The sequence below is a fragment of the Callospermophilus lateralis genome, chromosome 11 (assembly GCF_048772815.1).
Source record: "Callospermophilus lateralis isolate mCalLat2 chromosome 11, mCalLat2.hap1, whole genome shotgun sequence".
Taxonomy (NCBI): Eukaryota; Metazoa; Chordata; class Mammalia; order Rodentia; family Sciuridae; genus Callospermophilus; species Callospermophilus lateralis.
The window spans coordinates 252,570-268,402 of NC_135315.1; the positions used below are offsets into that span (position 1 = coordinate 252,570).

The following is a 15,833-nucleotide window of genomic DNA, read 5'->3' on the forward strand; positions in this document are numbered from 1 at the left end:
AGTGAATGTTCTCCCTAACAAGCTCCACGTCCATCAGTAACCTCTGAATGTGACCTGGGTTGAAAATAGGATCTTTGTAGATGTATCACGTAAGATGAGGTCACCTGATGGCCCAATCCAACCAGTGTCACTCTCCGTGGAAGGGGAGAGGCTATGTTTCCGGGAAGCAGCCAGGGGACACCCATGGCTGCAAAACCTGGGGGAGCCTCCCAGGGGAATGTAGCCCTGCCCACCCCCTGCCCTGAGAAGGAGCCCCCAGCCTGTGGGGAGCCTCCCAGGGGAATGTAGCCCTGCCCACCCCTGCCCTGAGAAGGAGCCCCCAGCCTGTGGGGACTTACGGAGTCACAGAGACTCATGCTCTGAACCCTGGCCACCAAGCCCACACAGGGCAGCCCTGAGCGTGTGGAGCCTGGCTGTGGGCTCGGGCATCTGGGGGAAGATGGGGTCAAAGACCAAGGCTTGGGAGGGCATGGGCAGTGCTGAGGTCGGTGCGCCGGCAAGGAGCGGTAACAAGTTGCCAAACAGCACCCTCAGACGCGAGCAGCCCTGGTGACGTCAGAGCCTAGTCTTCATTCTCTGGAACAGATGCAGTCTGCAACCCAAGAAGGGTCAGGCCGCAAAGCTCAGTCTTCAGAAAGCAAAACAAGAGGCAGAGAGGACCAGAGGTTCACATTTGGCCCCATGCATTTGTGGCAAGAACGCCACCTCGGGTGTAGGCGGGTTCCCGTGAAGTCTCGCTGACCATCCTGGGCTGCGATGGTTCAGCTGACGCGAAGACAGCATTAAACCGCACACCAAGGCATCTCTAAACATGGGAGTTTGTTTCTCATGAACATTTCTTTTAAAAAATATATATGTAATAACTTAGTTTGATTTTATAGCGTTTCCAGGTCAGGGTGTCCTTGGCTGGGACCTGTGCCCCCGGCCTGCACTCCACAGCATGGCTACCCCAGCTGGAGCCCACCAGCCCCAGAGCAGGACGCAGGACAGGTAGCAGCACCCACAGTCACTCCATGCCAATTTCACAGGGGTTCAGCCCCCTCTCTTCTGCATCCCTATACGTCCTTCGGAAGTCACTGAAGCGTGGGGCACAGCCCAGCTGGGCCTCCCCGAAGTGCATGTGGCCAGTAAAGAGGAAGTCCCCATGCCCTGGCCGCACACCACACTCCAGCAGCGTCAGGATGCGGCCCTGCCAGTGGCCATGGCTCCCAGGCGCTGGCTGAAAGACCCTGCTCTTCTGCCGATAGAGCCTGCTCACCCGCAGATGGATGACTGACTCCTGCCGCTCTGGCACGTGGGTGACGTCCTGGATGGAGCCTCGGACGACTGTGGAGGAAGGAGACACAGGTCAGCGAGTCCAGTAGCTGAGGACAAGCACACAGCATGCGCTACCCCACACATGCCCCTGACTGTGATGGGCATCAGAACCAGAGCTATACCTGAACCCTGCCATTTAGAAACGGATAAAAAGCTCAAGTGTAGTGGTAGAAAGTTGCCAGGGGCTGTCCCTGACGCTGGCACTGGTGCTCTTTCTGCTGTGGGCGTGACAAGCACACATACATGCTCTGCAAGGGGGCACATCAGGGCAGTATGGGGGCTGTACCAGGGCCCCTGTCAGCCTGCCCAGCCCCAATCCTGGTCCTGGAGAGCAGGGAAGTGACACAATCAGAGCTCAGGGAGGGAGCCTGGGGACAGGGCCAGCTGGGCTGGCTTCACGTGCCTACCACCACACCAGGGACCCAGCCCCTGACACCACATGCCAGGGGCCTGCATCCCTCAGACCACAGCCCTGGGCCCTCCAGGGCCCAGGAGCCCCAGCTATCGGAGAACTTGGATGAAGAACAGATGGGGCTTGGAGGTGGTGGCCATCACAGGGTCAGGCTGCCCACTGCATGGTATTCAGAGAACACTGCAAGAGCCCCTGGGACCTGCAGGACTTCAGAGTCCCCAGGGAGCAGTGAGCTCATGTACAAAACAGGACGATGATTGACAGTCACCCAGGAGGTCCACCCCAGCTCTCAGTGTGGGTGTGCATGTGTGTACATGTGAGGGTGAAAGTATGCACACGTGTGTGAAGTCTTCATGCTGTGGGCACAGAAGAGCACCTATTCCATGACCCCTGGGGAAACCACATCCAGCAGCTTCTGCAGATCCAAGAGGGAGCACTGCCCACTTTGAAAGGCTCTTGATCCTGGGCCCAGGGGACCCATGCCAGAGGGACCAAGGATAAGAGACCTGAGAGGGGACACTCACCAAAGTCACTAGTGCAGACAGCCAGGAGCACTTCGGTGTCACTGCATGGGCGGCACGGGGCTGAGGGGAGAGAACAGATCAGCATTCAGCCTGGCAAGCCCTGGCCCATGCCCTCTGTGGTCAGAAATTCTGGTGAGCCACAAGCCCTCCCCAGCTCCAACATGTCAGAGACAGATGCCCGGCTGCGCATGATGGCACACGTTGCCATCAGACTCACCACACAAGACGTGTCAATCTTGTGTAGGACCAGGGCGTGTGCCAACTGCCAGGTGCCTTGCTGGCACTGTTGTGCCAGAGGAGCAAGGACTCCATGCTGACCACTCTCATATACCCACCACAAATGCAAAGCTGACCCAAGCCAAGCTGAGCCCCTGCCCCTGGGCATCCACACCCACCCCAGCCTCCACAGCCTACCCCAAAACACCAGGGTGCCTCACGAGCAGGTACCTCCTTGCAGCATGGAGATACCCCTTCCCTAGACCAATCTCCAGCCACAGCCCAAAGGGCAGGGCCAGTCCCACAGGACCCAGATGCTGACTAGAAAGACTGACGAGGTCAAGGATCTACAAAGGTGACGAGTGAGGCAGGGCAGGAGGCAGCACCTGTGCAGGCACAAGGCCTGGGGTGGGGGCCAGAGCTCAGCCCCTTCACCAGACCCCACCTGGTCCCTGGGACAAAGGTGCAAACACCTTTTAAAATGAGCCAAGCCCACAGGACCCCCATGGCCCCAGAATCCTGGGGCCTAGCTCCCTCTAAGAACCTAGAGGCTACAGCCTCCTCAGGCTAAGCCTCCCTGGCCAAAGAACTTACGCAACACACTTCCAGGGTGGCCTGCACCCTGCCCTTTGCCCCAGTTCCCCAAACGTCAAACAGAAACTCGGGGCCGGCCCCAGCAATTCAGTGTGGAGGTGTGAGACCTCAGCGAGAGGACCCCTCCACCAGTCTGCACTGTGAGGCTGGGGAATCCTGGGCCCTGGGGAAGCCAAGGTCCATGCACACCCGGTGCCACCCTGTCACCCTGGAGCCGAGCCAGGCTGAGCCATCACCTGACCAGAGGCTGCACGGCCCCCTCCAGCCAGTGTCTCCCAGGGATGGGCAGCAAACGTCAGCTCCTTGACTACTGGCCAGCACTCTCAGGCCAGCAGGAGTGCGGAGGGGCCTTCTGGAACCAGAAGGTACAAGGAGCCTTGGAGTCGCTCCTGTCATCGGATGGGAGGCAAGGCTGGCGGACATGGGGAGGGTGAGTCTGAAGCACTGGCCCCCCTGCCCTGTGCCAACAGCATGGGCTGGGCACCTCCAATGCCCAGCAGCTACTAACTCACCAGCCCACCCATCACCTGTAGCACCTTTGCTTCTACTGAGTTATCAGGAAAAGCAGAACCACAAACAAGAACCACCTGCTGGTGCCTCCCCACTGCCCAGCCCTTCAAAGGATGGGCATCTTCCCACCACACCCCGGAACTCCAGAGCCTTCTGATGTCAGGGAATGGCGGCTGCTGGAGCTCCAGAACCTGTGATGCTCACCCTCAGATGTCCACCCCATTCCCAGCCAGCCCAGGGCACCTGTGACATTCCCCCGGCCCTCACTGCTGCCCCCTGGGGCTCAGCCAAAGCAGCCCCTTGTGCTGCAGAGGAGCTGACAGGCCCTGGCCACACACGGACACAGGACCTCAGACCTGTGCCTCAGTGTCACCAAGTCTACACCCCTCCCTCTCCCCATGAGTCACACACCTGTGACCTCCACCAACAGCTAGGGAAAAAGCATGGAGACCCTCCCCTCACTGGAGCTGCTCTGGCTCACACCCAGCCTCCAGCAGCAGGTGTAGGGACCCCAAGGCCAGTCATTGTCCCCAGACCCACCCAGAGCCATGGTTGGCTGAGGTCACAAACCCCACCCTGGACGCATCTGCTTCTCACTCTGAGCTTTACAGAGTGCAGTTCAACTTCATGGAAAATGCAGTGTGGACTCTGAGGACAGAGATCTGGAAACAGCTATCAGTCAGAGTGGGCTCAGGAAGGCCCTGAAATGTGCTCATGGACCCAGCACAAGCTTCTGAGAGAACATGGGTGTGGATGCTTTGGAGATGCTCGGGAGTACATCAGATGCACCAGAGGAGGAGGGAATTGCATCAGGCAGCACAGGGACACTGGGGAGCAGGGAGGGTCCAGCAGGCCGGCAGGTGCTGTGGGGGGCAGCAGAGGGTGAGGGCAGGAGCAGCTGGCTCAGGGGAGGGTCCTGGACAAGTGGAGCTGGTGGCTAGCAGGCAGGACTGCTCCCCAGGACAGCTGCCGCGCATGCACAGGTCCAGACGGAGCCCTCAGGAGAAAACACTGGGGGACCCAGGACAGCCGATGACAGTGAGCATGGCCTTCTAACCAAGTGAACAAGGTGTGCACAGGGTGTGGACAGGGTATGGGGAGGGCCCGGAGGACTGAGGCTGAGGTTGGGATCAGCCAGCACCTCTAGGAGGCCTCACCTGTCCCTCCAGCTTGTGTCCCTCCATCCCCTCTCTTCCTGGTGAAGAAGCAGGTGGAGGCCATGCCCCTGCCCCCAGGCCAGGAACCAGTTAAGATGAAAAGTGACCTCAGGGTCATCAGTGGCCCGAGGAAGCCACTGAGGCCAGAGAGACAGGAGCTTCAGAAAAAAATGAGCCATCTCTTCTGTTTCCAGGAAGCAGTGAGATACCTTTTTCACCTCCAGACTTTGCTGGCAATGCACACACCCATCAAGGCACCCCCAGACTCTAAAGCTCCTGGGGGAGCCTCAACAGTGGAGGTTCAGGCAAGTCAGGCTGGTTACTCAGGCTTAGCAAGCAGGACAGGTTTTCAAGGGGGTGGGGAACTGGCCCTAACCCTGAACTGCCTGGGCAGTGACTTCCACACCCAAGACCAGCATCAGTGTCCTGCACTTCCTCCCTGGACACCTGCCCTGGGCCTCTCCAGAGCCCCATCTCCCACAGCACAAGCTGGTGGAGCCTGCAAGCACCGGATCTGTCACCTTGAGATCTGTTACCTTGAGATCCATCAATCTGAGATACGTCACCCGCTGCACCTATTCCTTGGAACCAGATGGCACCCCAACCCTCACTGGCCAACCCCTCAGCCCCATCCAGCTCCTGCCCATCCCTTGGCCTGGAGGTACACTGGAAAACAGCCTGTGGCCATCTACACCTCTGTCTCCTGTCCGACTCCCTGTGTCAGAGACGGCGCTGCTGCTCAAGCTTCTGGCAAACCCCATGAAGGTGGAGGGCACGGGGTGAGCAGGTGCTGGGGCTGGGTTCACCTGCTGCCTGACCCTGTCCTGCACCCCTGGAGGAGTGTGCCCCAGGGCTGGGGTCATCCACTGCCTGACCTCTATCCTGCACCCCTGGAGGAGTGTGCCCCAGGGCTGGGGTCATCCACTGCCTGATCTCTGTCCTGCACCCCTGGAGGAGTGTGCCCTAGGGCTGGGTTCACCTGCTGCCTGACCCTGTCCTGCACCCCTGGAGGAATGTGCCCCAGGGCTGGGGTCATCCACTGCCTGACCTCTATCCTGCACCCCTGGAGGAATGTGCCCCAGGGCTGGGGTCATCCACTGCCTGATCTCTGTCCTGCACCCCTGGAGGAGTGTGCCCTAGGGCTGGGTTCACCTGCTGCCTGACCCTGTCCTGCACCCCTGGAGGAGTGTGCCCCAGGGCTGGGGTCATCCACTGCCTGACCCTGTCCTGCACCCCTGGAGGAGTGTGCCCCAGGGCTGGGGTCATCCACTGCCTGATCTCTGTCCTGCACCCCTGGAGGAATGTGCCCCAGGGCTGGGGTCATCCACTGCCTGACCCTGTCCTGCACCCCTGGAGGAATGTGCCCCAGGGCTGGGGTCATCCACTGCCTGACCTCTATCCTGCACCCCTGGAGGAGTGTGCCCCAGGGCTGGGGTCATCCACTGCCTGATCTCTGTCCTGCACCCCTGGAGGAATGTGCCCCAGGGCTGGGGTCATCCACTGCCTGACCCTGTCCTGCACCCCTGGAGGAGTGTGCCCCAGGGCTGGGGTCATCCACTGCCTGACCCTGTCCTGCACCCCTGGAGGAGTGTGCCCCAGGGCTGGGGTCATCCACTGCCTGATCTCTATCCTGCACCCCTGGAGGAGTGTGCCCCAGGGCTGGGGTCATCCACTGCCTGACCCTGTCCTGCACCCCTGGAGGAGTGTGCCCCAGGGCTGGGGTCATCCACTGCCTGACCCTGTCCTGCACCCCTGGAGGAATGTGCCCCAGGGCTGGGGTCATCCACTGCCTGACCTCTATCCTGCACCCCTGGAGGAGTGTGCCCCAGGGCTGGGGTCATCCACTGCCTGACCTCTATCCTGCACCCCTGGAGGAGTGTGCCCCAGGGCTGGGGTCATCCACTGCCTGACCCTGTCCTGCACCCCTGGAGGAGTGTGCCCCAGGGCTGGGGTCATCCACTGCCTGATCTCTGTCCTGCACCCCTGGAGGAGTGTGCCCCAGGGCTGGGGTCATCCACTGCCTGACCCTGTCCTGCACCCCTGGAGGAATGTGCCCCAGGGCTGGGGTCATCCACTGCCTGACCCTGTCCTGCACCCCTGGAGGAATGTGCCCCAGGGCTGGGGTCATCCACTGCCTGACCCTGTCCTGCACCCCTGGAGGAATGTGCCCCAGGGCTGGGGTCATCCACTGCCTGACCCTGTCCTGCACCCCTGGAGGAGTGTGCCCCAGGGCTGGGGTCATCCACTGCCTGATCTCTGTCCTGCACCCCTGGAGGAGTGTGCCCCAGGGCTGGGGTCATCCACTGCCTGACCCTGTCCTGCACCCCTGGAGGAATGTGCCCCAGGGCTGGGGTCATCCACTGCCTGACCCTGTCCTGCACCCCTGGAGGAGTGTGCCCCAGGGCTGGGGTCATCCACTGCCTGATCTCTGTCCTGCACCCCTGGAGGAGTGTGCCCCAGGGCTGGGGTCATCCACTGCCTGACCCTGTCCTGCACCCCTGGAGGAGTGTGCCCCAGGGCTGGGGTCATCCACTGCCTGACCCTGTCCTGCACCCCTGGAGGAGTGTGCCCCAGGGCTGGGGTCATCCACTGCCTGACCTCTATCCTGCACCCCTGGAGGAGTGTGCCCCAGGGCTGGGGTCATCCACTGCCTGACCCCCTTTTTGTAACCCTGGAGGGGCAGCCTGCACCTCTGCTCTGGTCTTCTTGACTCCTAGAGTCTCAGAAGCTGATTTTGCAACATGGATGGACTGGCGGGATGGAGTGAGACTCACACAAGTGCACACACACTTGAGCAGGTTCTGGCTCACAGCACCTCTGCTCCCAGTACAAACCAGAGCTCCAATTCACTGCGAGTTCCTCTGCCTCCAGCACAGCCACCTGGGCTGGCCCTATGTGCTCAGCGCTGCCCGGGCCCCAGCTTCTAGCAATCTTCCGTGGCCGCAACAACAGCCAGAACAGAAGATGCTGGTGCTGGCCAGAGAAAGCTTGGAGCTGGCCCTTTGGGGAGGACAACACTGCTGCCAGATGGCTGACACCAACATTCCACATTATGTACCCATTCCCCCAGCATTAACCGCTGAGCAGCCCCCATCCCCTGATACAAGCCAAACACCCCAGGAGAAGAGTCCATCAGCTGCCCTGTCCCCCGCCAGAGCCCATCACTGGACCAGGCACCTCTGATCATTTCTGGGAATGCCAGGTGGGTTCCAGCCCCTAGGGCCCCAGTGCAGCAGAGCCTGGGTCCTCATCACAAGTCCTGGTGGCAGCTGCGTGGATGTGCTGCCTCTGACCAGCTTCTTGCCATCCACAGGGCCCTCAAGTCACTGTAGGCCCGACTTCGACAGACACCCCGGGGCCAGAGAGTGTAGACTACAGGATAGCAAGGGAACCCCAAGCACCTGACTCTCAAGACACAGCAAAGCCCTGGGCATGGAGCCACTGTCCTGCATGGGACCCCACCATCCAGGAGATGCCTGGAGGCCAAGCTCAGGCCTGAGAGCAGGTGCCTGTGCCAGAGCCACTGCCCCCCAGTGAGCCTGTGGGAACCCAGGCAGTGCAACCAACCCCACAGGCCATAAGCCCTGGCCTGAACGCATGGGCAGAGGGAGGGATGGGGCAACAGCAGGAGAGTAGGGGGCAGCTCCCAGGCTCCGCCACCATCCCAGCTTACCAGTTGGGCCCAGCATGTGTGTGCAAATGTGAGTGGTCAGGTGTGCACAGACGGCAGCGCACACCCAAAGCTGCTGAGACACATCCTGTACCAGGGCAGAGCTCGGCCACAGGAAACATGAGCCCAGCAGAATGTCCTTGAGGCCAGTCCACATTTTCATCGCACAAAGGACACTCACAGGTCTTCCTACCTGGACCACCACTTCAGTCAGAGAGCGTGTCCACGTGTTCAGAGTGCCCCAGGTGTTATTTTCATGGCGAGTTTACCTCCAGGCCCCAGAGTGTGGCCTCCCATCCTCCATAATCACTGGCCCAGGAAAGGGGAACTGCCTGCTCACAGCCCCCGGGCTGGAACCTGCCCTGCAGCTGCGGGATCTGAGGACATCCCCTCTGTGCCCACTTGCAGGGATGTCTAGAGACCAGCACTGTCCACGACCCCCATGTCAGGAAAGTCTGCATACCTCAAGACGGGAAAAACCCCAAGGCAGAGCCCATGGCCCTCACACAGCACAGTCTGCTGGGGCCATGCTGGGCCCAACTGGCCTCAGAGAGACTTTCTGTCAGGACCTCTCCAGGTTCTCATGCTGTCAGACACTGTCCAAAGGGGACACTGCACTGGTGCCTGAGGCTGCCACGCCATCCAGGGAGGAGTCCTCCCTAGGCCCCTCAGGCACTCCCATGGGTGATGGGATCTCACGGCCAGCCAGAGCCCCTTCAGAATTCTGCATCTGTCCCGCAGAGCAGAGCAGTCACTGCCCCAGAACGGATGGATGCAGGACCACCCCTCCTCCAGGCCATGAGTCACCACCCAAGTCCTCACCCAAGCCCAACACCTGCTCCTGCTGCAGACACCAAGACCAGGACCAGCTCACGGGGCAGTGCAAAAGCATGGCCCCTCTTCAAATGCCTCAGACCCAGTGGATTTGGAATCTGCACCCCAAGCCACCCTGGTCAAACACGCACTGCTCCACCAGGTCAGGAACACCAAGGTCCCCGGCTGCGGCATCTCAAGGGGTTGTGGGTGGAAGGCTGCATTTCAAAGGTAGTTTGGTTTTGAGGTCCAACACCCCCCTTGCTCCCCAATGAGGGCCTATGTACAGGGGACTCAAAGGGCTCTCCAGACAAACATGGCCTGGCAGGTGTGCCACTCCAGGTCATGACCCCTAGTGTCTTCTCAGGGGAGCCATGGAGAATATCGGACGTCTGGCAACACAGTGAGCACCCCCCACCCCCGCCGCCAACCCCCACCCCCTGGTCTACTCACCAGAGAGTGTATGGCCCAGCCCCCTGCGCCCGCTTGTCAGCTCATACTGGAAACCCGTGGTCCTCCTGCTGATGTCCTGCTGGGGTGTGGCCTCCACAAACAGGCCACCCTGCTCCAGGCTGAAGCATTGCACCTGTCCGGCATGGCTGCTCCCATCCTGTACCAGCAGCCTCAGTTCTCCAGTTCTCTCCAGATAGATGTTGGCCCCAGAGGAGCCACTGAAGGGCTTGATGCACACAGTCAGCCCTCGGGAGGGCGAAAAGGTGTTGGGCCGCAGGTTGACAATCAGTGCCCCAGTTGGGTACATCCACTCCACGGAGCCGGCTGCGCAGCGCAGATATACCTGCTCCACTTCCTTCCTGTGAGCCTCATGGGTCAGCCCGCTGCAGAAGGTGAAGAGAATCAGTCGGAGCCCAGGGGGAGGCCGCACCCCTGCCCAGGAGAGCCTGTGAGGCCCCACCCTGTCCACACACCCCACCCACCCAGAAGTGCAGGCACTGCCCCTGCACACCTGTCAGGAGAGTGTAAGCCCCACCCTTGCACACCTCTCAGGAGGCTCCACCTCTGCACGTCCCCGAAGAGTGTGTGAGATAGCCCTCCACAACCACAACCCCTCCACAACTGCTGACATACAGCCCACTGCCTGCCTCCGTGCCCACCTCCCCTTCAGGGAGCGGCAGAACCCAGCAAGCCACCTCCACCAGCCTCCCCACAGGCTCCCTCCAGAGGGCCCGCTCCAAGAGTCAAGGCAGGTTTACGTAGCACCGAGGAGCACAGGCATCCAGGTGCCCAGACCCCGGCCCCGCCCTCCAGGCTCAGCATCTGTAGCCTTCAGATGGAGTCTCAGCCAGGTCCCTAAGCCAGGGAGACCAGGGCCTCCTGGGAAGTGAGAACTGCAGAGGGCTTGGTGGTTCCGAAACCTCCAGGAAACACTGTCACCAACCAGAGTCCCAATCACCCCAGGAGGGCCTGGACCTCAGTGGAAAGACAAGGCAGAGCCCCACTGGGTGGAAAGTGAGGCCCACACAGGTACAGAGGTGGTACCACACAGGTACACAGGTACAGCGGTACCTATGACAACATGCTCCAGAGGACAGCTCTCAGCCAGCTAGGAGTGCTGACAAGGGGATGCGCTCCCCTCTGCCGCGCAGGCCCTGCTGCCCTGGGCAGCCTCGCTGTGCTTCCTCCAAGGTGACAGTCCACTCTCCTTTCATTCACTGGGCAGCCTGGGGTACCTGCATGGCCAATCATTTCTAAAAGCAAGTTCAGTTGTCACTAAAGCAATACCCACTACAAGAGCAAGGGAATAACCTGGGGGTGGAGAGGGAGGTGAAAGGACCCAAGGTCACCAGGCCGCACACCCCCAGGGCTCAACAGGAAGGTGAGTGAAGGTGCTGCTCTGTCAGGCAGGCCCTGAGAAATCAAAACAACCAAAACATGGTTCAGCAGCCCAGAACTTCAATGTAAATGCCAGCTCCTCGCTGACGGTGACGTCATGGGCACCAGCAGACCTGGAACTGAGCCAATGACTTCAGATAAGTGTCTTATTACTTGAAATTTGGTTCTGATCAGATCTCAGACAGGTTTGCCCACATTCTTAGGATTTTTATGTGAAATGAGCAGTGCTAACTCCAGAGCCCTGGCCCCAGCAGGTTATGAACACTCTGCAGAGGAGGGAGGGCACCACACAGTTCCCATTTACTGCCGGGTGACTCAGGCATGGGGCCCCTGAACCTCGCTTTTGCTATGATGGCTGGCTGCAGGCTGAGGCCACAGAGTCACTCTGCAGACCACATCAGAAGGAAGCATCAAGGGTGAAACCTCTGGCCCACTGCCCACCCCCACAAGGCCCTGGGTCATGAGTAGCCGGCCTGGGTCACACCCGCAGAGCAAACTAAAACTCACACAAGCTCCTCTGACACCTATGGAGAGATGGCATAGTCACAGAGCTGTGTGGAAACTGTACCGCGTGGTGCAAGGCAGACACACCTGGCCACGGTCAGTGCTGTCCTAGTGCAGTCTCCAGTCTCTGGCATCAAGATACTGACAGTTGCCCTGGATCCAGGCACCATCCTCAACTCTCTTTCCCCAATAAACTGCCCAGTCTACGTCTCTGCTTCCATCTCAGGGCCCTGAGGGTTGGGAGGGCAGAGGCCCAGCACCAATCTCTGAAGCACTGTACTCTTCTGCACAGGGGGATACAGAGAAGCCTGCCTTCCACCCCAACTCAGGCAGAGCAGAGGGAACCCTCAAGGTGATAGTGTCCAACCCCGGTACCAGGCAGAAGGACCTGAGTTTGGAGGCTGTTGACCCAACCTACACTTGAAGCAAGAGCTTCCCATGATGTCCATCTGGCTCCATCTAATGAGAAGGAAGTAAAATGAGGGGCCCATTTCCTCACCCTTAGCCATATCTATACCCATCCCAGGGCCAGTGACTGTGTCTTCTCCATTCTCCAAAACATCAGGTCAACAGGAATCCAAGTAGATGCTCAGCATGGAACCAGTAGCAGGTATTGCTCAAGACCCCCACACAGACAAACAACTGTCCTGGTTCCTACCCCACAACCAAACACCCAGCAAGACCCCCATGTAGACCAACAACTGTGTTGGTTCCTGCCATACAACCAAATATCAAGCACCCAGCAAATGGAAAAAAAAAAAAAAAAAGGTCTATGTAAGGTTGCTACAATTGCAGAAGTGAACACTTTATTAATGGTCATTGATGATGGCATTTTACCATCTTCAAGAGATGCAGGTGCCACACTAAGCAAAACTGCAAACTCCACCGCTGCTGTGATGAAACCACAGGTGCACACAGAATTGGATCAAGTCCACATCGTGACACTGGCAAGGCTATTTAATCAGATTAGTTAAGCTGAATTAATGCTTTTATTTAAAAAAATCAGCAAGCATCACCCAGGTAGACATGCCTGTGGGCACCTTTATGGAAAAGATGGTAAATCCAGCAGACTTCTGAGGACCTGCTGAAGCAAGCTGAGCTCATGCCTGCAGTTGGTATGTGGCCAGCCCCAAACTACTCACACCTACAGCTGGTGAACCTCAAGTCACCAGGACAAGACAGTTGTGGTTGCTGGAGTGAGACTGGTCCTGGATCACGGGCAAAGCCAGAGGTTCTGCCCCCAAGGCTGCCTTCCACTTCCCCATCTTGCCAGAGAGCCCAGGTGTGGCTGCACCTGCTGTACCCCATGACGCCAGTGGAAAGTTCATGGTTCACCTTTATGGTCCCTGGGTGATAAAGATGGGGCACTGGTCCTGCCTCCTACACAGGAAGAAGGATTTCAAAATCTCCAATTTGATTGCTTAGAAATACCCAGAAGCACCAGCACATCAATGTGAGTGCCCAGGGTCCTTCCTAGCAGGGGTCAGAATCCACCTGCTGGCTCCGCCCTGTGCTGTGTTCCAACAGCTCCTAAAGGGTCATAAACCATGGAGTTAGCAAGAAAGCCAGCAGACTCCTGGGTTTCAACAGGAGTCAGCTGATGTGTGAAGTGTATTGATAAATGGGGTGGCAGCTATAAGGCAAGGGAGCTTGGTTTATGCTCCAGGCCCTGCCTCCTCTCCGGCAGCTCCAAGGGTCCCTCAGCTGTCCTTCGCTAGGTTCAGACTTTGGGAGAGGTGCCATCAGGGGAGTCCAAGGAGGATGTTGGCAGACAAGGCAAGGGGCCCAGGCAGTGTTCCTGCTTCTGCACATGGACAGCACACAGGTACTGGACAGCACACCTCCCCCTTCTGCAAACACCTAAACCTCTGGAGTTCTGGGCATCCTAGGTCCTAGGCTTGGAATTGTAGCCCTAGACATGCAGTCCTCTGAGGACCTGGGAAGGAAGTTGGCTCCAACTGGAGCCCAAGCTCAGGGACAGGGACTGGGTTTTCTGGTTTTGATCTGCTGGAGCAGGACACCCCAAAGCCTTGAGCTGGGGTGCACTGATCCACGAGAAGAGGCTGAGAGCAGGGATTTTGATTATTATGGCTAGAGAAAGGGCAGTCCCAGAGAGTCAGCATCAGAGGCTCCCGGCCAGCTCTGTGCTGGCGCCAGCATTCCCCAGGCCAGCCCTCCCCCAAGCTCCAGCCACCCTCAGCCCCGTCTCAGCTCCTGCGGGAAGGGGGCTTTCTACTGAAAGGGAGGCAGAAAACTCCCAGTGAGGTAGGCAGTGCCCAGAGGTCTCAGGAGCCAGGGGCTGATCTTCAAGTCCAACCCCTTGGCAGGAGTCTTTCCCATCGGGAGGGGGAGTTGATTGTGGTCATTGTGGTTTCCTCAGAAAACTAAATGCCGTGAATGTCCAAGATGACCAGCCATGCCCTGCTGACGCAGAACCTGGCGCACCAGCTCAACACCCAGTCTTCTCGGAAAAACGGCTTCACAAAAATCACCCGTGACCGCCCCCACCCAGAATGAGCTGTCTGCCGCTCGAGTCTGTCTATCAGCCCAAGGCTACAGGCTTGGGTGGGCGCGCGCCCGACCTCGACACCAGACCTAAGGGTAGCCCCAACCCACAGCGTCTGCAGAGTAGACGCGCATTAGCGCAGCGCGCTTCACAAACTGCTGAATTGTCAACTTCCACCGCACAAAACCAGCTCTGCTAAGCCCAAGGAACCTCCTGGGTGCCCGGCACGTCCCTGGGTCCTTCCCGAGTAGCTGCGGCTCCCAGGCACCGCGCCCGCGCACAGTTGTGACCTGCACCCCTTTCTGCATGTCACACTTTGGTTTCTAAAAAGTCCTCGGCTGCCACCGCGAACGGGGGAAGGGGGGGGGGTCGCGGAGCCCGGCGCGCGGCTGCCAAGGGCGGCCTGACCTTCACAGGGAGGGGTGGGGGGCTCTGCCCCGCTACACTCGGCCCGGCGCACAGGTGTCCGCCTGCGGCTGGTCGCCCAGAGGACGTACGACAGTCAACGTGGGTCTCGTTCCGTCCCCGAAACCGCCGCACCCGGCCATCCCTTCTCGCTTTGCCCGGCTCCTCCCGGCCTGGGGCGCACAGCTCCCGCCACGGGCCGGAACCCGGAGGGCGCGACCATGGACCCCGCCCGCTCCGGCTCCCACTGAGCTGAGCTCTGGACTCAGGACCAGCGCTGCGCCCGGGACGAGTGGGCGGCCGGCCTGGGCAGACCCCGCGGTGTTGCGGAGGTGACTCCCCAGGCGCCCTCGGGGCAGGGACCTGGACGCCTCGGGCTCTTTTGTTCTGGAACCGGGGACGGGGATGGGGACACCGAACTCGGCCTGGAGAGCGGCCCCCGATCCCGCCGAGCTGGTCCCAGTTAGGGAGCAGAGCCAACGGTACCGAAGGACCTAGATCCGGGCGGGTTGGGCCGGGGTCGCTCCGCGAGACTCACCTCCCCTTCCAGCTGCACAGGTCGCTGGAATACTGCGCGCCCGCGCCGCCCAGCAGCACCGCCAGAAGCAGCAGAAGCGGAGGGGGCGGGCCCGCGCCCGGGACCGGGGGCCGCGGCCACAGCTGCCCCGCGCGCCCCCCGGTTACCCGCGCCGCGCCCCGCATGCTCCGGCCGGGTGGGCGCTGATTAGGTGTCCGCGCCCACCCAGCAGACCCTCGACTGGGCGCGGCCGGCGGGGCGGGCTCCGTGTGCAGGAGGGTCACGTCGCGCGCCTCCAGCGCCCCCTGTTCGGCCGCCCGCCCATCCCGGCCCGCCTGGGCCGCCGCAGGAGCCGCTGCAGCCTCACGCTAAGAAGCGCGCCCGCCGCCGCCGCCAGATCCTCTGAGTTGGCGAGTCCGCAGCCCGCGGCCCCGGCTCAGCTGGGGGGTGGGCCCATCCCGCGCCCCGCCCTGCCCCGCCTCCGCGCAGAACCCCGCCCCGGCCGGCCGCCCGCCCCGCCCCTGCCCAACCTCCGCGTCCCCGACCCGCGCCGCCGCCTGCGCCGGAACCTCGCCCCGAGCGCGCGCTCGGAGCTCAGCGTACCGCGCGCCCCACTGGACGCTGCGGACGTCTGAGTGCGCAGTTATCTTGGTTCTCACAGTCGGTGGTGGGATGAGCGAGGGACGTAGAGAAGGAATAGGAGAAGAGCCGAGGCCGGAGCACTGAGGCCCTGCCGGATGGGACGGCGCAGCGGGCGTCTGCGCTGTACCAGGCGGGTTCGGGGAGAACCCGAGACCGACCGCTCTCCCCCAAGCCCCCACGGTGGAAGCGCTGTGG

General features: G+C 60.6%; 1 protein-coding gene across 1 annotated transcript; it reads right to left on the minus strand.

Annotated features, from left to right (window-relative positions):
• Window positions 1–805: 805 nt before the first annotated feature.
• Window positions 806–15,409, minus strand: Metrnl (meteorin like, glial cell differentiation regulator). Its single transcript, XM_077110569.1, has 4 exons — window positions 15,018–15,409; window positions 9,667–10,049; window positions 2,254–2,313; window positions 806–1,326 (listed from the first exon to the last, which is right to left on the minus strand). Exons 1-4 carry the CDS (start codon window positions 15,179–15,181, stop codon window positions 1,007–1,009), a joined length of 927 nt encoding a protein of 308 aa, XP_076966684.1. The 5' UTR covers window positions 15,182–15,409; the 3' UTR covers window positions 806–1,006.
• Between the last annotated feature and the right edge of the window lie 424 nt (window positions 15,410–15,833).